General features: G+C 38.6%; 1 protein-coding gene across 1 annotated transcript in view; it reads left to right on the forward strand.

The window, feature by feature from the left end:
- Window positions 1-25,406, forward strand: part of RhoGAP102A (Rho GTPase activating protein at 102A) — a 280,795-nt gene that overhangs the window by 193,042 nt on the left and 62,347 nt on the right. The window contains exon 8 of the mRNA XM_017630466.1: window positions 19,936-20,086. Within this exon, the coding sequence (XP_017485955.1) occupies window positions 19,936-20,086 (151 nt within the window). The remainder of the gene's footprint in view (window positions 1-19,935; window positions 20,087-25,406) is intronic.

Below are 25,406 nucleotides of genomic sequence, written 5' to 3' on the forward strand. Positions count from 1 at the left end.
ACGTTTATATAGCGAGCCGCTTGCTCCAAGCAGACACCCGCTTGCAGCCGCACCTACTGGTGAACAGACGCTGCAGACTTCAGTGAGCCCTTAAACCGAATAAGTCAGAGTGGCCCCACCGAAGCTCCCTCTCTTTCTGCCGTGACCCAAGGCTCCACTCGGATTGGTTACCGCATCTCGCACATGGGTTGCTCACGTTGCCCAGAGTGCGCGAACGAGGACGCAAGAGTCGGGATTGAGTATAGCCATGCAACTGTAACTGCATACCCAGCGCAATGACTATACCCCATTGCACTCCATTGTTTACTTGGGTACTTAGCAGCTCCTAAATACCTAAGTAAATAGTACTTAGTAGTAAATACCTAAGTTCTTTTTACTTGAATATTTAGACATCTCCAAATACTAAGTATTTGTATATTTAGTGCCCAAAGTGGTACTTTAAGTACAAAAGTATTTAGGTGTGCCCATCACTGTTTGCGATAACCTTGTAGCAGTAAATCAGATTATTACAAAGATTTGGAAAGCAAACGTGGTGCCGCTCACTACTAACTACATATACATATATATATGTGCATATCGGTAACCGATTTATCAATTTCTACCAAACTCGGTGGAGTTATTGCCCTACGCCCTATATACCGATAACTTTCAGAAATACGTAAATTCCTATATTTCAATAATAAATAAGGAGGATAATTTACTCCAAACTTACAATAATACCTTAACAGGAAATCGCGCACTTATGTCTACATAAGTTCGATTTCTACCAAGCCCAGTTAAATAAAATATTTCATTAAGGGCCTGTGTGAATCGGTAACAAAGTTCTGTGGGAAAAGCTGGTGAATAATAGTGTTGGGCAGTATCGATACCAAAAATACTCAGAACTCGATTCTCAAAAGGATCGACCGCACTCGATTTTTAAAAGTATCGATAAAGATACTCCAAATAACTCAGTTCTCAAAAAGGACTCGAAAGTACTCACAGGGGAACTCGAAAGTACTCAGTATTCAAAAATACTCGGTTCTCAGGATCGATTCAATGTACTCAGTATTACGTTTCGCATAGATACTTAAAAGTACTGTGTTTTGTTTACATTTACCGGTATTCAGAAATGATTGTCCTCAATTTGAAGTTTCAATAGTTTCCAATTATAATACTAATTTGAATAAAGTGAAAAGTAAAGTGAAAGTACTCAGTACTTTCGAAAATATCAGATCCTTAAAAGTATCGATACCAAAGACCTCGCTCCTCAAAAGTACTCGATACTTCGCAACACTAATTTTTACTATGGTGAGACAGTTTTGCAAATATGCGGTGTGGAATGAAATCTTTTTTGCAGCTGTAAATTTGTGATAACCGCAGATTTATGCGAAATAAAATATTACAAATTGAAGTGAAATGAATATTTTAAGGAATCATCTATTTGATTGCAATTCATTAATTTAAGCTTTTAATAAATTTAACTTTAACCAATTAAAGAAATGTGTTTTCAATAAATATTTAATATAGTGCAATACTTCTTAATTTTGTTTTGCTGGTGGCTCCATTTCCTAATATTTTATTGTTTTGGCTTAAATTTGGTGCTGGGATTTAATGAACAATGACAGAAATCAACAATCTTTGGGATTGTCAAAATGTTCTATGCATTTGTCAAAAAGTTCACTAACCTCATGGGCTAGTGAAGTTTTATTTACCCCTTACTTGTAAAAAAATTAACTCGCCGCCAACTTTGTTACCGATTCATACACGCTCAAGTCTAATTGAGCATATTATCGAAAATGTTAGGAATCGGCAGAACCGCAGCTATTCATGTAGTTTACAGAAAAGTGAAAAAACTATATTTGATACCTGCAACGGTTTCGCCCGAACTTATACCTCTTTACTTGTTAAGTTTAAAATCAATTTATTCTTGCTTTTATTATTTGTTGCTTCCAGCTACGAAATCGAGACAATCAAAATCCCCAAATACGGATAATGATATGTGTCTTTATATTCCATTTTTATACCTCCTGCCATTGGTTTCAGATGGCCGAAAGCTATTGAATGGCAAACAATAAAGGCCCGTCCACATTCAACTTTGGCGTTAGAGTCTCTTCAACAGCTGACTATGAATACATGAATTCAAATGCAGCCGTCCACATAGTCAAAATTTGGCAACGCTAACGCCAACATAAAGCAGAAAGATGGCCTACTCTCAACTTTTCGCGTGCGTCGTTCGTCAGCTGTTGCAAATAAATAAAATTATGTGAAAAATGTTTATTTCTTAATCAAGTGCGGGCAATGAATCTCGTTTTTCATGCAAGTATTGATGATGTCGGCCGCTGTGGTGTAGTGGTAAGCAGTGCGCTCTTTCACTCCTCAGCACCTGGGTTCAAGCCCTGGTCAAATCAACATCGCAAAAATATAGAAAAAGGTTTTTTTCTTAACAGCAGTCGTCAATCGGCAGGCAATGGCAAACTTCCGAGTGTATTTCTGCCAGCATAAAAATTCAAGCTTCTCATAAAAATACAATCGTCGTTCGGAGTCGGCGTAAAACTGTAGGTCTTTCCGCTTTGTGTCACAACACCAAGGCGCACGCCACATATCGGAGGGGAAGCTCGGCCAAACACTAACATATGTATAAGCGCCAATCTATTATTATAATTATTATTGATATGAAATGTTAGTTTGTCTGTCGTTAGTAGCAAGCATACTTTTAACGTGCGTTCTGTCAAACCAACACCAACGCCAGAGCCAACGCGAAAGTTCTATGTGGACCGGCCTTTAGTGTATTTTCTTAAATACAGTATATTTTGCTTAGCTGCACATCCTTCTTTGCACGAAAAACTTGTGCACTTAACCGAAAAAAGCACTTAAACGAATTTTCTTTACTACTTCAATGAGGAAGGTATCCGAATCCCTATGAAACCAAATAATGGAGGAGCACTTACCACGTAGAAATTTATGCAAGCGAAATTTTTACCGAATGGTATCTAATTATCTATATAACTACATTAATTGATAGCCATTTTCGTTGTTCTGCGAGATGAGCAAAATAAATAAAAGCTTGTAAAATTAGGTAATTGTAGGGCCAGTGCAGGTAAACCTAATGCTTTCTTTGATAGTTAATAATAGTTGCACAATTTTTAAGGCAGGTATCGCCAATGTGCAGGTATGTTGAATGCATCTATCGGAGGAGTTTCGTTATAAATGTTAAGAATAATGTGGGTAGGTATCTTAAATGTGCACTTAAGTATAAAGGCAGCAAAGCAAAATATACTGTAATTGTTTTGCCGCTTGCAAAGAAGCCAATTTTCAAAGAACAAATATCAGTTAATTTGAAGGGAAGTTTCAAGCTTTTACTGGATATACTTCCAGTACGAAAAGCGCAACGGATAACTTTCTGCAAGTTTGCAATTACAAATAAGAGAATCCAATTCTTAACCGACCAAATAAAATCATTAAATGAAATTTGATTAAACTGGTAACTTCTCGCAAGGTTCACGTTTTCGCGGTCTTTTGGATATTCTCTCTTGAGGTGGAAAAATATCGACGATACTACCGATATATCGATGGTTTGTCTTTTAAAAAAATACGATCGATGTTTTAAGACTATCGATACTATCGGCTGTAATGCAAGACTAATAAGAAAACTGTCTCCCTTGGGGCGGATTATAAATAATCAATAAAACAATGGGTCTTGGTAACTCTTATCAATGATTTGGTAGTTCTTATTACACGAAAATGGGGGATTCGAAAAGTTAAATCTGTATTACGCGCATTCTCCACCACAAGAAAAAATCTAAAATTTTTCGAAAGCTAAAGAAAGGTAAATCTATTGCAGCGCTGCTTATTATGCTTGGCGTCAGGATTATGATTAATCAGAAAATTAATTAACCGATTAATCGCGCATCCCTAATTGCAACCTCTTTTGTGTGATAAAAATTACATTTACCTTTAAAACATTATGGTCTTGTGTTAACAATACGCATATGATAATGAAAGTCAACGTAAAAAAGAAATAAATCAAGCAGTTTTCTTTATGGTAATCGGGATCTTAAACCGTTCAGAAAAGTTAATTATAAATGTTTTAATTATTTGTTTAATGTTATGGATCCTCGATATCATTTGCCATCAAAAACCACGCTTAATATACATATATAGTATGTGGTATCAAATGCCTTTGGATTCCAGCATCATCTGTTGAGTCAAAGAGAGTTTTCAGCAAGGTCGAATTAACAACCATTAACGATCGTCGAACAAAACTGAAGGTTTTTTTCAGAAAAATGTTTATGCAAACAAATAAAATTGCAAAAGATATAGTAAATTTAAATTCATAAAACAACGTCTTAAAATAAAAATTATTATTTTTTTATAAATGAAATATGCCCGATAGTATCGATATATCGATATTGTTCAACAATACTATCGGCATATATCGATAGTCAACACTATCGAGAGTTTTCCACGTCTAATTCTCTCATTGAAAAGGGAAAATTACGTATACAGTCTTAAGCCCAAACTACAATAGCGCAATGGCAGTGGCAGTTTTTAAAATCAGCTGTTACTGCTAATATTGACAGTGACTGCCGCAGCAAACACAACATGAGTTGTCAGTGAGTGTTTTATATGACAATCCATTATTTTTGTTTACATTATTGCTGTTGTGTTTTCGGCTTCAGTAGCGGCGGCCGCGCTTCCACTCTGGAGCGCCTGGGTTCAAGCTCTGGTCAAAGCAACATCGCAAAAAAAATGGAAAAAAGGTTTTTTCTTAACAGGGGTCACCCCTCGGCAGGCAATGGAAAACCTCCGAGTGTATGTATTTCTGCCATGAAAAACAGCTTCTCATAAAAATACAATCGCGGTTTGGAGTCGCCGTAAAACTGTAGGTCCCTGCCCTTTGTGTGACAACATCAAGGCGCATCCCAAAAATCGGAGGAGAAGCCCGGCCAAACACTAACATCTGTGTAAGTGCCAGTCTGTTATTATTATTAACATAAATAGAAGTTTACTGCGTTTCATACGTTGAAAAGTTGGGTTGAGTGGGCATGTGAAGAGATGGTGGATTTCGTAGGGCAACCTCCACATGCTGGACACTCAATAAGTGAATAGGTGTGTCGGGGTCGAGTGTGGGTAGGTAGGAGTGGAGAGGACTTTGGGCCAAAGTTATACATATATATACTACACCCGTGGCCAAAATAATAGATACGCCTTATTTTGGCCACTTTTGGCTATATTTCTCTTTTTATACCCGAGCGCACTTGTGTATAAGGGTATTACAACTTTTTTCGCATAACGGTTGTCTGTAACAGGCAAAACAAATCGAGATAGATATAAATGATCAGAATGAAAAAAGAAATCGATTAAGCCATGTCTGTCCGTCTGTCTGTCCGTATACAAGAAATTGGGTAGGTAAGTTTCCCTTTATCCAAGGTAGGTTTGGATTGAAAAGGGGCGACATCGGACAATAACCACGCCCACCACACATATAACGGTATTTTCGAAATATGCAAAAACTACGATATTTTCGTAAATACGGGATCTAAATTATTTAAAGTTAGTACACGAAGTAGAATTTTGGCTTAAAATAAGACAGCTATGAAATTTTATGCAAATAGGCGTGGCACCGCCCACTTACGATGAAATGCTGTGTCTCTGTAGTCGCTTCACCAATCCCCACCAAACTCGGTACGAGCATTGCTTAGAGCCTCACTAGGAAACCCTTTGAAAATGTTGTAAATCAGACAAGAACCACGCCCACCTCCCATATAACGGTAATTTACAGAAATATTAAAACTGCGATAAATTAGTAAGTATTTAAACTAATTTACTCAAAATCGATATATACAATGACCTCAGCGGAAAATGCTACTTAGGGAAATTTTTGGGAAAATGGGCATGGCACCGCCCACTTACGCCTACATATGTGTGTCTCGGTAACCGGTTTATCAATTTCTACCAAACTCGGTACATTTATCAACATTGGCTCAAAAACGCGATATGTTGAAACTTTTTAAAATCGGACTAAAATTACCGTCACCAACCATATAACNAAAAAAGAAATCGATTAAGCCATGTCTGTCCGTCTGTCTGTCCGTATACAAGAAATTGGGTAGGTAAGTTTCCCTTTATCCAAGGTAGGTTTGGATTGAAAAGGGGCGACATCGGACAATAACCACGCCCACCACACATATAACGGTATTTTCGAAATATGCAAAAACTACGATATTTTCGTAAATACGGGATCTAAATTATTTAAAGTTAGTACACGAAGTAGAATTTTGGCTTAAAATAAGACAGCTATGAAATTTTATGCAAATAGGCGTGGCACCGCCCACTTACGATGAAATGCTGTGTCTCTGTAGTCGCTTCACCAATCCCCACCAAACTCGGTACGAGCATTGCTTAGAGCCTCACTAGGAAACCCTTTGAAAATGTTGTAAATCAGACAAGAACCACGCCCACCTCCCATATAACGGTAATTTACAGAAATATTAAAACTGCGATAAATTAGTAAGTATTTAAACTAATTTACTCAAAATCGATATATACAATGACCTCAGCGGAAAATGCTACTTAGGGAAATTTTTGGGAAAATGGGCATGGCACCGCCCACTTACGCCTACATATGTGTGTCTCGGTAACCGGTTTATCAATTTCTACCAAACTCGGTACATTTATCAACATTGGCTCAAAAACGCGATATGTTGAAACTTTTTAAAATCGGACTAAAATTACCGTCACCAACCATATAACGGTAAATTTCAGAAATACAAAAATTCCGATATTTCAATAACTAAACACGCCAACTTGCCCTTTGTTAAATGGGCGTGGCACCACCCACTTATGACTACATACATAAGTGTATATTGATAGCCCCCATATCGATTTCCTACAAACGTGCTCCAATTATTTCAATATCTAATATCATATTAACAAAACTGTTTGACATCGGGAAAAATACTCTTGCTTATCATGCAGTTTACTGAAAGGTGAAAAAACGATATTTAATACGTGCGCCGGGTATATAAAGTTCGGTTTCGCCCGAACTTGTACTTCTTTACTCGTTATGTAATATTTATTATTTTTCTATTAAAGTGCCTCTCAATATCTAACAAAAACCATATAAATTTATATTTTAAATTTTGTTCAAAAATTATAAAAATTTTGAAAAGTTTCATCAAAATTCTCAACTTTTAATCGGATTCTTTAGAATTTTCTTTGAGTAATGCAAAAATCGCGTTGATTTTTGGAAATTTTTTCAGAAAAAAATTATCAAAACCAACGCGATATTTTGGCAACTTAAAACTTAAACTTTATTGTATTTATTCGAATTTAGTGGGCTATAAAAATGCGGTCTTAGTAAAATTCTAAAAAGTCTGGTTAAAAAGTTTAGTATTTAGATGCAACTTTGCAGAATTTTTGCACAGTTTTAAATATGGATTTATTAGATATTGATCTGCAGTATATCGTTAGTATAGTATGGAAAGGGTGTAACCCACATCGTCGCTGAAAAGCAAAAAAGGTAAAAATCCGCAAGTTAGACTTTTACTTCTATGAGAAAAGAGAAGTCGATTAAGTCATGTCTGTCTGTTCGTCTGTCCGTGTTCACGATAACTCGAGCAAAAATTCTGATATCTCAACGAAATTTGGTATGCAGGTTGTCCTTTATTATTATTATGGTATTGAAAAAGGGCGAAATCGGACTATAACCGCCCACTTCCCATATAACGGTATTTTCGAAAAATACAAAAAATGCGATATTTATGATGAAATGCTCAGTAGCCGCTTCACCAATACTTACCAAACTCGGTACGAGGCTTGGGTAGGGTCTAGCTAAAAAATCTGTTAAAAATCTTTGAAATCGGGCGATAACCACGCCCACCTGCCATATAACGGTAATTTACAGAAACACGAAAACTGCGATAAATCAATAACTAATAAAGCTAATTTACTGAAAATCAATGATTGCGATAACCACTTAGCAGGCAATTAGATTATTATAAATTTTTGGATAATGGGCGTGGTGCCGCCCACTTATGACCACAAATGTGTATCTCGGTAACCGTTTCATCAATTTCCGCCAAACTCGGTGCACTTAATAACATTGGTAGGGAAAAGCAATTTGTTGAAAGTTATTCAAATCGGACTAAAATTACACCCGCTTGCCGTATAACGGTAAATTTCAGAAATACCAAAACTCCGATAATTCAATAACCGAGAACGCTAATTTACTTCAAGTTAAGAGTTACACCATAGCACGGCCACTTTATAACTACAAAGGTGTACCTCGGTAACCACTTTATCGATTTGTACCTAAGTAGGTTCAATTATATCATTAAGTCTAACTCTGCATATTATCGAAAACGTTTGAAATCGGGTAAGCACCCCTACTTATCATGCAAAGGTAGTTTAGAGAAAGTTGAAACGACGATATTTGATACCTGCGCATGGTATATAAAGTTCGGGGTCGCCCGAACTTATACTTCTTTACTTGTTAAGTTTTGGAATGCACACATAATTTATGTACAAACNATCATTAAGTCTAACTCTGCATATTATCGAAAACGTTTGAAATCGGGTAAGCACCCCTACTTATCATGCAAAGGTAGTTTAGAGAAAGTTGAAACGACGATATTTGATACCTGCGCATGGTATATAAAGTTCGGGGTCGCCCGAACTTATACTTCTTTACTTGTTAAGTTTTGGAATGCACACATAATTTATGTACAAACTTATGTACAGTATATTTTGCTTAGCTGCACATCCTTCTTTGCACGAAAAACTTGTGCACGTAACCGAAAAAGGCACTCAAGCGAATTTTCTTTACTACTTCAATGACGAAGCTATCCGAATCCCTATGAAACCAAATAATGGAGGAGCACTTACCGCGTAGAAATTACTGCAAGCGAAATTTTTACTGAATGTTATCTAATTATCTATATAAATACATAAATTGATACCCATTTTCGTTGTTCTGCGAGATGAGCAAAATAAATAAAAGGTTGTAAAATTAGGTAATTGTAAGGCCAGTGCAGTTAAACGTAATACTTTCATTGATAATTGATACTTCTTCTTCTCCTTAATTGGCGCTGTAACCGCCTAAGCGATTTTGTCCGAGTCCAAAACAGCACGCCAGTCATTTCTCTTGTGCTAACTGACGCCAATTGGAAATGCCAAGTGAAGCCAAGTCCTTCTCCACCTGGTCTTTCCAACGCAGAGGAGGCCTTCCTCTTCCTCTGTTACCAGCATCGCGGCCCGCGTTGAATATTTTCAGAGCAGGAGCGTTTCTGTCCATCCGAACGACATGGCCAAGCCAGCGGAGCCGCTGAATTTTAATTCGCTGCACTATGTCTATATCGTTGTAAAGCTCATACAGCTCATCGTTAAATCGTCTGCGATATTCGCCATCACCAACGCGTAAAGGTCCGTAAATCTTTCGCAGAATCTTTCTCTCGAAAACTCCAAGAGCCGCCTCATCAGATGCTTTCATTGTCCATGCTTCCGCGCCATACACCAGCACAGGCATGATGAGTGACTTATAGAGTGTGATCTTTGTACGACGAGAGAGGACTTTACTTCTCAATTGCCTACTCAGCCCAAAGTAGCACTTGTTGGCAAGAGTGATTCTCCGTTGGATTTCAAGGCTGAAATTATTATTGGTGTTAATGCTGGTTCCCAAATAAACGAAGTCGTCTACTTTTTCAAACTTGTAACTGTCAACAGTGACGTGGGTGCCAAGACGCGTATGCTCTGACTGTTTGTGTGCTGACAGGAGATACTTCGTTTTGTCCTCGTTCACCACCAGACCCATTCGCTTTGCTTCTCTATCCAATCCCGAGAAGGCAGAACAGACGTAGCCCTTGTTTTTACCGATAATATCGATGTCGTCGGCATACGCCAGCAATTGTACGCTCTTATAAAGTATTGTGCCTGAGCGGTTCAGTTCTGCGGCTCTTATTATCTTCTCTAACATAAGATTAAAGAAATCACACGAAAGGGAGTCCCCTTGTCTGAAACCTCGTTTGGTATCAAACGGCTCGGAGAGGTCCTTCCCTATTCTGACGGAGCTGGTGGTATTGCTCAACGTCATTTTACACAGCCGTATTAGTTTCGCGGGGATACCAAATTCAGACATCGCGGCATAAAGGCAACTTCTCTTCGTGCTGTCGAAAGCGGCTTTGAAATCGACAAATAGATGGTGTGTGTCGATCCTATTCTCGCGGGTCTTTTCCAAGATTTGGCGTATTGTGAATACCTGATCTATGGTGGATTTTCCAGGCCTAAAGCCACACTGATAAGGTCCAATCAGCTCGTTGACGGTGGGCTTCAGTCTTTCGCACAATACGCTCGATAAGACCTTGTAACCTATGCTTAGAAGGCTAATTCCGCGGTAGTTGGCGCGTATGGCGGGGTCGCCTTTCTTGTGGATTGGGCAGAGCACACTTAAATTCCAGTCGTCGGGCATGCGTTCATCTGACCATATTCTGCATACGAGCTGATGCATGCACCTCATCAGCTCCTCGCCGCCGTACTTGAATAGCTCGGCTGGCAGGCCGTCAGCTCCAGCAGCTTTGTTGTTTTTCAGCCGCGTAATCGCTATTCGTACCTCGTCATAGTCAGGCGGTGGGACAGCTACTCCATCATCATCGACTGGGGACTCGGGTTCGTCTTCCTCACTACTTTCAGCGCTGCTACCATTCAGTAGGTTATAAAAGTGTTCCCTCCACAATTTAAGTATATTCTGGACATCGGTCACTAGGTCGCCATTGTTGTTCTTACAGGAGTTCGCCCCGGTCTTGAAACCTTCCGTAAGTCGCCTAACCCTCTGGTAGAATTTTCGGGCGTTCTTCCTGTCGGCCAGCATCTCAAGCTCTTCGCACTCACGTATTTTGGCCTCTCTCTTCTTATTGCGGCAAATACGGCTCACTTCCTTCTTCAGTTCCTTATAACGGTCCCACATGGCTCGCGTTGCGCCCGATCGCAGCGTGGCCCTGTAGGCGGCATCTTTTTTCTCTGCGGCTTCTTGACATTCCTCATCGTACCAGTTGTTCTTTCGGGCTCGCTGAAATCCAACTACTTCTTCGGCGGCGGTACTTAATGATCGGGAAATGTGGTTCCACTGCTCGCGTACGTCGGATTGTTGAAGAGTGCTCTCAGAGAGCAGGTGTGTGAGTCGAGTGGCGAATAAATTGGCCGTCTGTTGTGATTGCAGCTTTTCGACGTTAAGCTTTCCTTGCATTGTTGGGCGCACGTTTTTTGCTGCACAGAGGAGGATGCGTGTCTTGGCTACAACAAGATAGTGGTCCGAGTCGATGTTTGGCCCTCGGTGTGTACGTACGTCCAAAACGCTTGAAGCATGCCTTCCGTCTATCACAACATGATCGATTTGGTTTCTCGTTTTTCGATCTGGAGACAGCCATGTAGCTTGGTGGATGTTCTTATGCTGGAACCTAGTACTACATATTACCATATTTCGGGCCCCGGCGAAGTCGATCAGCCTCAGTCCGTTATCGGGCGTTTCGTCGTGGAGGCTGAATTTTCCCACAGTGGCGCCAAAGATCCCTTCCCTGCCCAACTTGGCATTAAAATCGGCAAGCACGATTTTGACATCGTGTCGGGGGCAGCGCTCATATGTACGTTCCAAGCGCTCATAGAAGAGATCCTTGGACGCCTCATCCTTCTCTTCCGTCGGGGCATGGGCGCAGATGAGCGAGATGTTGAAGAATCTAGCTTTGATGCGGATTGTGGCTAGACGTTCGTCCACCGGGGTGAACGCCAGTACTCGGCGACGGAGTCTCTCTCCTACCACGAATCCAACACCGAATTTGCGCTCCTTTACGTGGCAACTGTAGTAGACGTCGCAAGGCTTCACGCTTACTTTACCTTGCCCCGTCCATCGCATTTCTTGGATGGCGGTGATGTCAGCCTTTGTCTTCCCGAGGACATCAACCAGCCGGGCAGAGGCACCTTCCCCATTAAGGGTCCGGATATTCCAGGTGCATACCCTTAAATCATAGTCCTTTATACGTTTGCCGTGGTCGTCATCAGAAAAAGGGGGTCTCATCCGAGGCTGTTTGGTTCTTTTCATTGGGCGGGGTTTTAACGTGGCGGGACCCAAACCCAGCGCACGCGAAGTTTTACGCCTTCTCACTTTAGCTCGCTCCCAAACGGGTGTTTGGTTGCTACCCAGAGGATACGTGGATATAAATATCCGGACGTTGTGAGCTGCGATTTGAACCGTACGCACAAGAATCGCTTCTGGCCACTCCCAGGTGAATGGCAGTCAAAAGTTTTCCTCTTCTGCGCACGGAACCATCCTCCAAATAATTGATGCTAGTCGCACAATTTTTAAGGCAGGTATCGCCAATGTGCAGGTTTGTTGAATGCATCTATCGGAGCAGTTTCCTTATAAATGTTAAAAATAATACTTTTGATGCGCATTTTGGGGTTGGTATCTTAAATGTGCACTTAAGGATAGAGGAAGCAAAGCAAAATATACTGTATATACATTAATCAAGATATATTACTATAACAGAGTCAGTCTGAATCGAAAAGATTCTGAGCAACCCGATAACTGGCCTACTGGCTAGGTAGGTTGTCTGAAAGATCCAGTTCCAGAGCCACACTACGTGGGTGGTTAGAAAAGACTATATTCTAAGCCGCGCCTTCGCTCCAGGCTTTTCATTTATGAATACAAACCAAGGCTGCAAACCGGTTTTTGAACCAAACTGTCGCGTTTTACGGGCTTCGAACCGAACCATTTTTATTTTGAAATGCCAAAACCGAAACGTAAACCGCTCCAAATAATGGTTCGGTTCGGTTCAAACTCCATTAAAGCATTTCTCAAGTATTGTAATACACAACTTTGTCTAAAAATACCACCCTGTGATAAAACTGCAAGCATTTTTGACATGAATGGCATCTCTGAATTATAATTTCGGCCATATAAAAATGCTTGAAATATATTTATATGAAAAAATGCATATTACCGGCAGCAAAAAAAAATCAAATCCGTGAAAAAATTGACAAAAATCGACTTACAACTTAAAAACTTTTCTCATTAAAATTTTGTAATTTAGATGAAACTTTGAAGAATTTTCATAATTTTTGCACAAAGTTTTAAACTTGAACTCAGTTTTTGTTAAACGACGAACTATATTTAAAAAGGTAAACCTTAAATAAACAAAAAAAATATCGCCAAAATTAGTAAAATTTCGCGTCCCTATTTATTTTTCCACCCCCATAAATGTGGAAATTTTAATTTGATCTCAAAAATAAAGCCTTTTGTTTTTATACCCGAGCGCACTTGTGCACAAGGGTATATTAATTTTGTTCACATAACGGTTGTTTGTAAAAGCCAAAACGAATCGAGATAGATATAGACAAATGTATACATAAATGCTCAGGATGAAAAAAGAAATCGATTAAGCCATGTCTGTCTGTCCGTCCGTCTGTCCGTCTGTCCGTCTGTCCGTGTACACGATAACTCGAGCAACAATTTAGATATCTCAACGAAATTTGGTATGAAGGTTTCCCTTAATCCAAGGTAGGTTGGTATTGAAAATGGGCGAAATCGGACTTTAACCACGCCCACTTCTCATATAACGGTAATTTGCAGAAATACGAAAACTGCGATATTTTAGTAACTACTAAAGAAAATTCACTCAAAATTAATATTTACAATAATTTTTAGACGAAAAATAAGAATATTATAAATTTTTGGAAAATAGGCGTAGCCACGCCCACTTATGGTTACATGTGTATATCTTGGTAACCGCTGCACCAATTTCTTCCAAACTTGGCACAGTTGTTGGCCTTGGTACAGCATACCAAATGGCCGAAAATTTTTAAAATCGCTCAATAACCACGCCCACTTCCCATATAACGGTAATTTAGAGAAATACATAATCTTCGATAAATCAGTAAATATTGAAGCTAATTTATTCAAAATTGATGCTTGCAACAATTCTTTACCAAGAAATACGTTTATGGTAAAATTTTGGAAAATGGGCGTGGCACCGCCCACTTATGATCACATATATGTATATCGGTAACCGTTCTACCAATTTGTACCAAACTCGGTGTGGTTATTGTGCTTGCCACATATAAGCAAAACGTTGAAATTTATTGAAATCGGACTATAATAATGGCCGCTTCTCATATAACGGTGAATTTCAGAAATGCTTGAAACTTCAATATTTCGAAATTGAAGGACGCTAATTTACTCAAAATTGATACACCCCGGCTTACCATCTAGCGGAAGGTTTCGGAAAGGTGAAAAAACATATATTTAATACTTGCGCCGGGTATTTAATGTTCGGCTCCGCCCGAACTTAGACTTTCTTACTTGTTATATACATATATTTGTGTTACGTGTTTAGGATTACAAAAATTTAACTATTTTAACCGAACCGAACCGCGGCTCAGGAATACTCAGGAAGCGGTTCTTGAACCGGTACAAGCTTTTTCTGAGTGGTTAAAACCACTGAACCTAACCGCACCGTTTTTCGGAGTGGTTTGCAGCCCTGATACAAACTATGAAGTAATACATATGTGTTCGGTTGGAAAGCACATGCGGTCTGCACGGACGAGATCCAGAGCCGCGCTGTCTCGTAAACTTACTTATCTTTGTATGAAAAACCGGCGTATTTACGAGGTTTACGTAGTTACGAGGCAGTTACGCGATTAGTTGAATACCCATACTGTTTTAACAATTTTCCGTTTGGCAAAATGAGAGTCTAAATTATCCCTCACTCTTTCTTTATAGTGTCACTACTATACCTAAAGTTATCACTCAAATATTTCGGAAGAGCCCCATTCTTAACATCCCTGCAGTGAAAAGCTAAACTAGTATGCACAAATTCCAGTTCATGAACTATTGTTTAAGGATGGCAGTCATACCAGTTCATTATGAACTATAATTATACCAGTTCGTTGTAGGAAAAAGTAAGCTAGGTGGTAGAAATTCTAGTTTATAAACTCGTATTCAAAGGGGAAGTCATACCAGTTCGTCATGGACTATAATTATACCTGTTCTCCGCAGTGAAAGGCCGAACCAGCCAGTAAAAATACCAGTTCATTAACGAGTATGTGCTAGAGCGGAAAATTGACATCTCCTATGACACCGCCATGTTAAAAATACCAGTGGCTTATATTGAAAAAGGATACAACGTGAACCAGTTGGGGGAAAACGCAAACTGGCAGCATTCTAGTTCACTACTAGTATCTTTCTCTGCAGGGACTATACATAATTTTCATTGTGTTGAATGAAATTAATTGTTTTACATTTAACCAGTTTAAATTACTCAGTAATGACGATATGCTGTTATCGTATCTTGAGTTATATATATGTACACTTAGGTCTCTTTTTATGCGGTACATGCGTTCCTCAGAAAGCCGCATAAAAAAGTTCTTTACTTTAATACAAAAACAGGGGATGCGTTCCAGCATTTTCAAAAACCGCATAAATTCAGATACTCCATGTAAAAAATCCTAAAAATCCGCATAAGAAAATTCAGTGAGGCATTATTAAGTAAAAAAAATATTTATTTCTTCATTTCAACACCTATTATTCCTTGTAAAACTGAACATTAATGAAATAAATAAAATTTTATCTGTATTTTAACCAAAAATAAATAAAAATACCACAATGAATACATGAATTATGTAAGAATACAAAGACAAATTACTTATCAGAAGCATTGCCTCTTACACACTGAAAAAAGTAATAAAAACTCTCAAAATCGCTACTATGAAATAATGGTTTGAAAAACCGTATAAAAACGCCGCATACAAAGAGACCTAAGTGTATGTCCCACATAGGGTGTTCGATTATTCGCCTTTTTTTCAACACCAGTTTTCGGGTTATTCGAAACTGGTTTTATTTTACATAGTTTTCATACAGTGGAAATGCTTACCTTGGTATGAAGCTATGACCAAAAATTACAATAAAACTAATGACAGTAAAGACACTTTTTATTTAAAAAAGAGCAACGCAAAATAAGTTTTTTGTTTTAGATCAAAAGAAATTAAATTAAAATCTTTTTTTACACTTTGTTGCATTTTTTCTGACATTTTTCGTATTTTCCGCCGTACCCAAGTACTTAGATGTACCTACTGCCACTCGCGATATTGGAGGAGAAGCTCTGCCAAATACGTAGATAACGTCTAAGCCCCAAACATTCATTTATTGGAATTAAATATGATATACTGTTCATCCCCAAATAAGCTAGGATATAATTTTAAAACTATTTAGAAGTTTTCATGCACTGGAAAAAGACTTGAAAACTTCGAAAAACTCTAAACATAAATCGAGAGTCAAGATTTGTATGAAATGAAAAAACCGGATTGTTCGATGAAAAAATCCGGCTCGATATTCGAAGAATCAAGTTTTAAAAAAACCGCCCATAGATGTCCAAAAAAGCCAGTGGAAAGCGGTTTGGAAAAACCCGAATCAGTCACCGTAGTCCCACCCCTCTAGTTTGCATTTTTTGAAGTTTATCTGTGTGTATTCTTCTCCTTCTTATTTGGCGCTGTAACCGCCAAAGCGATTTTGGCCGATTTCGACACAGCAAGCCCATCGTTTCTCTACTGTGCCAACTGACGCCAATTGGAAATGGCAAGTGAAGCCAAGTAGTTCTCCACTTGGTCTTTCATCGCAGTGGGGGCCTCCCTCTTCTACTGCTACCACCAGCGGGTTCCGAGTTGACTACTTTCAGAGCTGGAGTGTCGGAGTCCATTCGAACGTCATGGCCAAGCCATCGGAGCCGCTGTATTCGCTGCACTATGTCCATGTCGTTGTAAAGCTCATACAGCTCATCATTCCATCGTCTGCGGTACTCGCCAACGCGTAAAGGCCCGTTAATCTTCCGCAAAATCCTTCTCCCGAATACTCCAAGAGCCACCTCATCGGATGTTGTCATTATCAATGCTTCTGCTCCATAAACCAACACGGGCTTGATGAGTGACTTATAGAGTGTGGTTTTCATACGTCGAGAGATGACTTTACTCCTGAATTGCCTACTCAGTCCAAAGTAGCACTTGTTAGCAAGAGTGATACTGCGTTGGATTTCAATGCTGACATCATTATCCGTGTTAATTCTGGTCCCAAAGTAAACGAAATTCTCTACTTTCTCGAAATTACAACTGTCAACAGTGACGTGGGTGCCAAGGCGCGAATGCACTGACTGTTTGTTTGATGACAGGAGATATTTCGTATTAGCCTCGTTGACCGCAAGATCCATTCGCTTGGCTCCTTTTGCATTTTGGAAAAAGCAGAACAGACTTCGCGGTTCTTGTTACCGATGATGTCGATGTAATCGGCGTACGCCAGAAATCGCAGGCTCTTGTATAAAATTGTTCCTGAGCGGTTCAGTTCTTAAGCTCTTGCTGGAAAGGGAGTATTCCTGTCTGAAACCCCGTTTGGTAGCTAACGGCTCGGAGAGCTCTTTCCCAGTTCGCACGGAGCTGGTGCTTTTGCTCAACGTCATTTTACACAGCCGTATCAGTTTCACGGGCATGCCAACTGCAGATATCGCGACGTATAGGCACCTCCTTTTAGTGGAATTGTGTTCCCTCCATAATTTAAGTACGTTCTATACATCAATCAGTAGTTCGCCATTGTGTTCTTACAAGAGTTCACCCTGGCCGTCAGTTGCCTTACTATTTGGGCGTTTTTCCTGTCGGCCAGCATTTCAAGCTCTTCGCACTCTCGTATTTCTGTCTCTCTCTTTTTATTGTGGCAAATACGTCTCGCTTCCATCCTCAGCTCCCTATTACGATCCAAAATGGCTCGCGTTGCGACCGATCCCAGCGTGGCCCTATAGGCGGTATCTTTTTTCTCTGCAGTTTCTTGATACTCCTCATTGTACCACTTGTTCTTTCGGGCTCGCTGAAATCAGACTACTTCTTCGGTGGTGGTACTTAATGAACGGGAAATGTGGTTCCACTGCTCGCATATGTCGGTTTATTGAAAAGTGCTCTCTGAGAGTAAGTATGAGAGTCGAGTAACGATTGCATTGGCCGCCTGTTGTGACTGCAGCTTTTCGAAGTTAAGCTTTCTTGTAGTTTTGGGTCCACATTTTTTTCTGCACAGAGGTGGGTGTGTATCCTGGCTGCAATAAGGTAGTAGTCCGAGTCGATGTTTGGGCCTCGGAGTGTACGGACATCTAAAATACTGGAAGCGTACCTTCCGTATCTCACAACATGATCGATTTGGTTTCTCGTTTTTCGATCTGCAGACTACCACGTAGCTTGAAGTATCTTTTTATGCTTGAACCTAGTACTGCATTTCGGGGCCCGGCACCTACTGGTGAACATATGCTGCAGACTTCACTGAGCCTTTAAATCGAATAGGTCGGAGTGGCCTCACCGAGTCTCCTTCTCTTTCTGACGTGACTCAATGCTTCACTAGGATTGGCTTCCGAATCTTGCACATAGGTTGCTCACGTTTCCCAGAGTGCGCGAACGAGGACGCAAGAGTCGGGATTGAGTATAGTCGTGCAACTGTAACTGCATACCCAGCGCAACGACTAAACCCCATGCACTGCAATATGTGTGTCAGAAGTTATGAATAAAGTGGTTGAGCGGTATATGAAATGTGGCTCAGTAATAGCTCCATAAACTATAATTTTGTATCTCCTACTTAGATGTTTACATATCCTTTTTTATGCGCATCTCTTTTGACAGTTGAAGATCACAATCGTCCACAGTTGGTGATGCGACTCTTACGACGGTATTCACAGAATGGGAGTCTGTGTAAGTGGTAACGATCTCCCTTGTGAATTACCAGTATGTGCAGCCCTGGGTCCAGTGGTTGTTGTACACAGCCCTGAACATCATCCTTCAGTTCGTGGAGATGCCTCCTGATGTTGAACGTTTCTTGGTATTTTCCCCTAGTTCTGCCTGCTAGCAATTTGAGGACTTTGTTGCGGCTCTGTACTTTATTGGCAATTGTGGTTGTGTGCGCCGAGAAAGAGAGTATGCTGTCGAAGCTCACTCCGAGTATTTAAAATTCGCTGACGATTGCGACGGTGCACATTGCATTCAGCCCATCTCAACGAGGTTGGGTTGCTGTGCAACTTCGTCTCTTGGATCCCAGATATCAGTATTCCCTGACGGCCCACGGCTGCATTGTGTCCCTTCATTCACAGTTTCTAAAAATCAGTTGATTTCAAAAATCTGCCACTGCTACTGTGCTATTGTAGTTTGATGTTAATGATGCACTCCCGGATTTATATTTGACATGAAAGTAGGGTTGCCGAATGCAATTCTTTAACGCTAGTTTTACTGATTTTGACTTTCCATAACTCTCCAAAAATAAAACTCTGCAAAAATAACCCAAAATTCGAGACCACATAACAAAGTCATTGGGGCATACTATTCATAGTTGAAGTAAAGACGAACTCCAAAAACCAAACGCTAACTTTGAAAAAAATAATATTGTGCATTTGATACTCAAGAAGGAAATTTGTAGGGTGTTGAAGAACGAGTCTGTGGTTATAAGCAATAACCGCCTAGGTCGAAAAACCTCAAACGAAACGAGAAAAAACGTTTTAAGCATTTGGATTGTAATGTTAACCTTTTGGGGAAACCAAAATATGTTCGTCTATAACATTTAAATAGCCTAGCTGGCGAGATCGGGACTTCACATGCACATGGAATAGTAGTTGAGGAATACGATAGCATATATAACTCAATTATTTCTTAAGTCGACTTAGGCGGTTATTGCTTATGACCACAGAAATATACTCCGCAGATATGCACGAATTAGATAAATCTTTTAATTGTTCTGATAATCACAAATGGTAGGCAATTTTTTTGCTAGCGCATGTACTGAAGCGTTTTAAACCGTTTTCGACTTTTCTCAACGTAGCGTATAACATTCTTTTAAATTACAGTCTTTTAATAGCCGCTTTGATTTTCAATGTCTGAGTAAATAAATTTACTTTCTAGATGCGCGAAGACTTTGATAAAAATTCGGTTACAAATATCGACGACGAAACCTGTCCACACGATGTTGCAACGTTACTTAAAGAATTCCTGCGGGATCTACCCGAGCCGCTACTCTGCAGTGGACTTTACAAGGCATTTCTCGAAACACAGCGTAAGTGCCAAGTGTCTTCGTTAGTGATGGCAAAACAAAATTATAATCGATTAATTGATCAAATGCTTAACCGAAACATCCGATTATAAATTGCAATTAATCGTAAGAAGTTACGCGTTTAATAGTTCATTTCGATTAAAATCTAAAATATCTATATAAAAACCATTTAATAACTTATAGAAAATTATGTGACATATTCACAGTCGAAATAAAGTCTACTCTAAAGTTAGTTTCAGCTTTATGCACTTTTATTAAAGTATACATTTCTTGTTAAAAGTAGTACATTTATGCTATGAATTCAGTGGGTTGACAATCAGAAAAACTAAACGCGAAGGAAAAACAATAAAAACACTGGAAAACTAGCATACCATCCGCTGTAAGCAATAAATACACTTCAATGTGAGAATGAATGTGAAATTTTTATTGTGACGTAAATCTTCCCTATTGCAATAAATATCCCATTAAAAGTTGAAGAATTAAAAGGTTCTTTAGAAATACATATAAGAATCCGCAAATCTTAATGTTCACATGCAAGTGTCTGACGTACGCTTCTTAAATATTTTTAAACCAATTTAAGTTATAATTTTTTAATATATGTTTTGACTCTAACTTTTGGTATGATGTTTATTTCAAAAAGCGAAAGAGCCAAACTAAATATTAGTTTTGATCCCGTATGAGTCTGAACATACCTTTTTTTACCAGAATTTACCAGATTTTACTGGAAATTGATCCCGTACTCGATTCTCTGGCAACTGAGAGGACAAATGAGATACTAAAAAAGATCCTCTCTTTGTCAAAAGTTGCCAGTTTTAGTCCAAACATTTTTTGCTGGTAAATTCTGGTAAATGTGTCAAGTGTTTGACAACGAAATTATAAACAAAGGAAAAGTGCACTTTGCTAATGCATGTTATAAAAAATTTAATAACTGGTTTGAGTGGATTCTAATGAATTTGTAAGTATGTTTGGTTATTTACATGTGTGAGGCTGAGTGCTTTTACTTACAAAATAAGCAAAATTTTACAAGCAAAATTTGGAGGTTATGTTGAAGTGGTCAGAAATTACCATTTTTTACTAGAACGCGATCCCGTACTTTGCAGTGTTACTCTCTCGCTCTGAGCGAATTTTTATTTTTTTTTTTGAGTTTTACTCGATTTAGTCCGAGGAATACAGGATCAACCATATTATAGCGGCAAGAGTTGTTTTGTGCGTATTAAGGCATTCGCAAAAAGCAACACTTGCCGCCATAATATTTTATGCACACGTATGTACTTCTTTTCATTTTGTTAGTGCGAACAGCACTTGTCATTTCCCAGACAGAAATGGTCACATAATTATATTCATGCCACCAGGACTGTATCGGCTTTAGGCGGTGTACCATCCAGGATGCATCTTTTTGTCCTAGGAAACTAAAGAAAAAATAGCGTACGTGCTACTGAATTTGAACCAGTGACGGACAAGTAAGTAGTCGAACACGCATATAGTCGAACATGCAGATGCAACTTCGATACTGAGGGCGTTAAGGATTACTATAGAATTGCATTCTACATATATATAATCCATTCATCGATTCGTAAATAACTCATCTTCAGAGTCGTTGCAAGAAACTTAATGAATTTTATCATGCACCTGACCAGAAAACCCCCTCCGATACATCTTTTCGTACAATTGTATTCGTAAATCTTTTCTTGATATAGGATAAACCAATAAATCAAAAATGAAATGAAAACGAACCCGCATTATTGAAATAACCGAGAGGTTGCTTCTCTAAGCGACCCACAGTGTTTCGACTATATGAACGAAGGTGGAAAAAAGTCACGGTGACAGTTGATTAAAAAACATGTTGCGCTGAGAAAGGGAATAGTAAAAGTCATAAATACAAAATTTCACATCACCTCTCTATGAAGGGTACATTTCCAAAGAAATACTAGAATCGGTAATTTTTCTCGTTAGTGGCGTGGTGCGCCAACAAATCAGACAGATTTGAAAATATTCAAACTCTTCTGACTTGTTCGACCGTTATAACGCGTTAGTGGCGCTGTTCCCGAACATTAACCATGTCGTCTGATCAGTTTGCTTTTAACCCATTTCGTCATATCAGAGTAATTTGAACCATTGAAGTGAGCACATGGCGGGACATTGCAAATAAGCGATTTTTAGAAGACTTGTTTTTATTTTTAAATTTTGAAGGGAGAAGTTGCGATTTGGCAAAGTAAAAGTGAAAAATATAAAGATAGGAATTAAAGCAAAAATTATGGAAGAAACTGTTGGAGAAGTTGAGGGAAGTGGACAAAATTGCCACGATAGAAACTTTAAAAAATATCAGGGCATACAAGCCTTCTACAGCCGGGAATTGCAAAACATTCGGAAAAGTGAGAAATCTAGAGCAGGCTCTGAAGATGTATATGTTCCCACGTTGTGGTACTTTAAAAATTTAGAATTCTTGCGGGACCAAGAATTGCCGCATGAGGGCTTTTCGACGATGGAAGATTCTTTGGAAGAATATACTAGAAAATTAAGTGTAATTTTGCATTTTAAATATTTTTTTTTCAGTTAACGGTAGTAAACTATTGTTAGAATTTTAGCTTTGTATGTACACAGTTATTGCACCCTTTGCTATTGTTTATATTCTGTTTGCGCATTGTAATGGTCTAATTATGCATACTTCGCACAACTTCGCATAAACTTCAAACTGTAATTTCGTATGTACTTTGTATGTATGTTGTATGTATTCCATTACCCAGAAATTAGCAGAACTTTTAAAAACTTAGTGATCTGTTGAGTTTAGATTTCGCTTCACATTTTCTTAAGTTACTTTTCTATTGCACTGGTACAAATGGTTGTGCGAAGAATGCATAATCAGACCTTTATGCTGTTTCTTACGCTGTTATACATCTACTTACATGTGTACATATGGATGGTTGCATGTACATATGTATGTAGGAATGTACATATATACTTGTTTTCGCTTATTTTCAAGGCTCTTCATATCCAGAGTCTTTGTATGCATAAAGCGGGGAAGGAAATCCTACCTAACAATGGGCAAACGGAGGACAAACAATGCTCTTGCTCCTCTCTTGTCATGTACGGAATAATAATATTGTTTTTTTTTTGTTCTATTTAAAAACAGTTCACTTGTACCCGTCCTCCGTTTTATGCTTTTTCTTTTGTTTTTTCATGCATAAATAACCAAACATGCAACCCTATCATCCGCTTCATCGCTCATAAATATTTATCTCGCTGAAGTTCAAGTGCGATCTGATTTGTGCGACGTTAGTGGCGAAATGCTGCGCGAACAAATCAGATGGATTTGTTCGCTGTTAGTGCCTAGCTTAGGGCCAGTTACTCAATGTCTGGTTAATGTCTGGATTATAATGGAAGTAACGGAACGGAGTGAACTGTCACTTAATTATCTATTGTATGGGAAATGAATTCAAACGGTTATTATGCACTTGAACGCAATGTAAAACGGAAGCATCTAAAATCAATAGATCCTTACGAATTCGCCGAGATTTGTTACGATTCGCCCCGTGCATTATAACCAAGGTATAACGTTAATCTGCGGTTAAAAATCGTTATCGGCGTCTTTGACTCCATGTATACAACAGGGAGTCGATAACTATGTTTAACCGGAGATTAGTGTTAACCAGACATTGAGCAACCGGCCCTTAATCAGTTTAGGCGCTGAGCTTCTATGGGCACGTCTTTTTTTCAACTATAATTAATTCTTTAAGGGCCGGTTTTTCAATAGTCAGATAAGCCACGAATAAGTACTAACTCGACGGATAAGTCGAAATGGCGTTGTACAATAGTCTGTTAAAGTTTATTCGGCGAATAATTAACCTAACTGAGGAATAAATTTATCCCGCGATTCGTTCGCCATATAAGGGCCGCATAGCAATTGACACATGGTTTTGATGTTTCTGCAGTTCGGAAATGTGTGTATGCTTACGTACTAGTTTCTGATAGTTCGTAACAATTGTTACGAATTATCATATTTTATCGTTTTCGTAGAGGAATGGCAAGATTTTACTTGGATAAGTTCTTACTTGTAACAATTTGCCAGTAAAAACAGCTTAGGATAGCTCTCTCATCGAGAGATTTCTGGAAATTAAGTTATTGTTCAGTTACTGGATATTTTCTTACATGAACAGACATGTAGCAAATAATTTGCAACAATTACCACAAATTATTACCTTTTGGTGTTAATGTATCCAAAAATCTCTCAAAGTTGGGGAAAGTGACAGTTCCCTTGAATGGTAAGTTACAAATATTTACTGGACAAATTTTAACTTGCAAGAATAAAAACAGCTGATCGCATGTCGCTGGCGCAATTCACACTAATATAGGGGTTTCCATCGTCATACAAAATAATATCTGTTAGTGTATTCTCCAGTTAACAAATATATTGCCAATAACATAGTTTCCAGGAGTCGCTCTCAATGAGAGAACTATCCTAAAAAGTACGAAAACGCAAACCTTGCAAGCTGTTAATAGTTTTATGACATTTTAATTAAATTTTTATTTTGGCAATTTTAACTTTACAATTCCAAAAGTTAATGCCCTTGCTTTTGTAAAATGCAAGAGGCTCATTACATGCTTTTTTTAAAGGCAAATTGTTACAGGTAAGAATTTATCAAGTAAAATCTTATAACTTCCTCTAAAATTTTTCCTCTCTCAACTTCTCCTACTTTGCAAATTTCATGCACGTTTTTGCGCACAAAAACGCCAAAAGATGATAATTTGTAACAACTGTTACGAACTATCATGAACTAGTACGTAACTTAGGGTTTACACCGGACAATACTGTCATGACAACAGCAATACGTGCATGCACACTTTTTCACTAATACATGCATACTTTACCAATTGTCTCAATCACTGTCTTGATTATTTTCAATCGGATAATGATTTGACGTATGCAGACAATAATTTTGACGTATTTTGCAAGAAAAAAGAGAAATTCATAACAAAAGATCTAAAATAACACTAGAGACGCTGATGTGTTTGAAACTTTGTCTCTTTTTTATTATTTTTTAGTTTTTAGCTTAAATAGCTCGCACGAAATGCGTATTATAATACAACGTTCACGTCCGTCCATTTTGCTTAAAATGAATTGTCATAACCAGGGAACGGATTTTTAGGACCTAAAAACCTATAAAAAAGGAAAATAAAATAACGAAATAGGCTGGAAAAGGCAAAATAAAATAGCGAAAAAGGCAGGAAAAGGCACTAGGTATTGCAAAAAAGGCAAAACAAAGTAACGAAAAAGGCAGGAAAAGGCAGTAGGTATTGCAAAAAAGCAAAATAAGGCACTAAAAAA

Source organism: Rhagoletis zephyria, unplaced genomic scaffold (assembly GCF_001687245.7).
Source record: "Rhagoletis zephyria isolate East Lansing unplaced genomic scaffold, Rhagoletis_zephyria_1.1 Rzeph_scaffold_00089, whole genome shotgun sequence".
NCBI lineage: Eukaryota > Metazoa > Arthropoda > Insecta > Diptera > Tephritidae > Rhagoletis > Rhagoletis zephyria.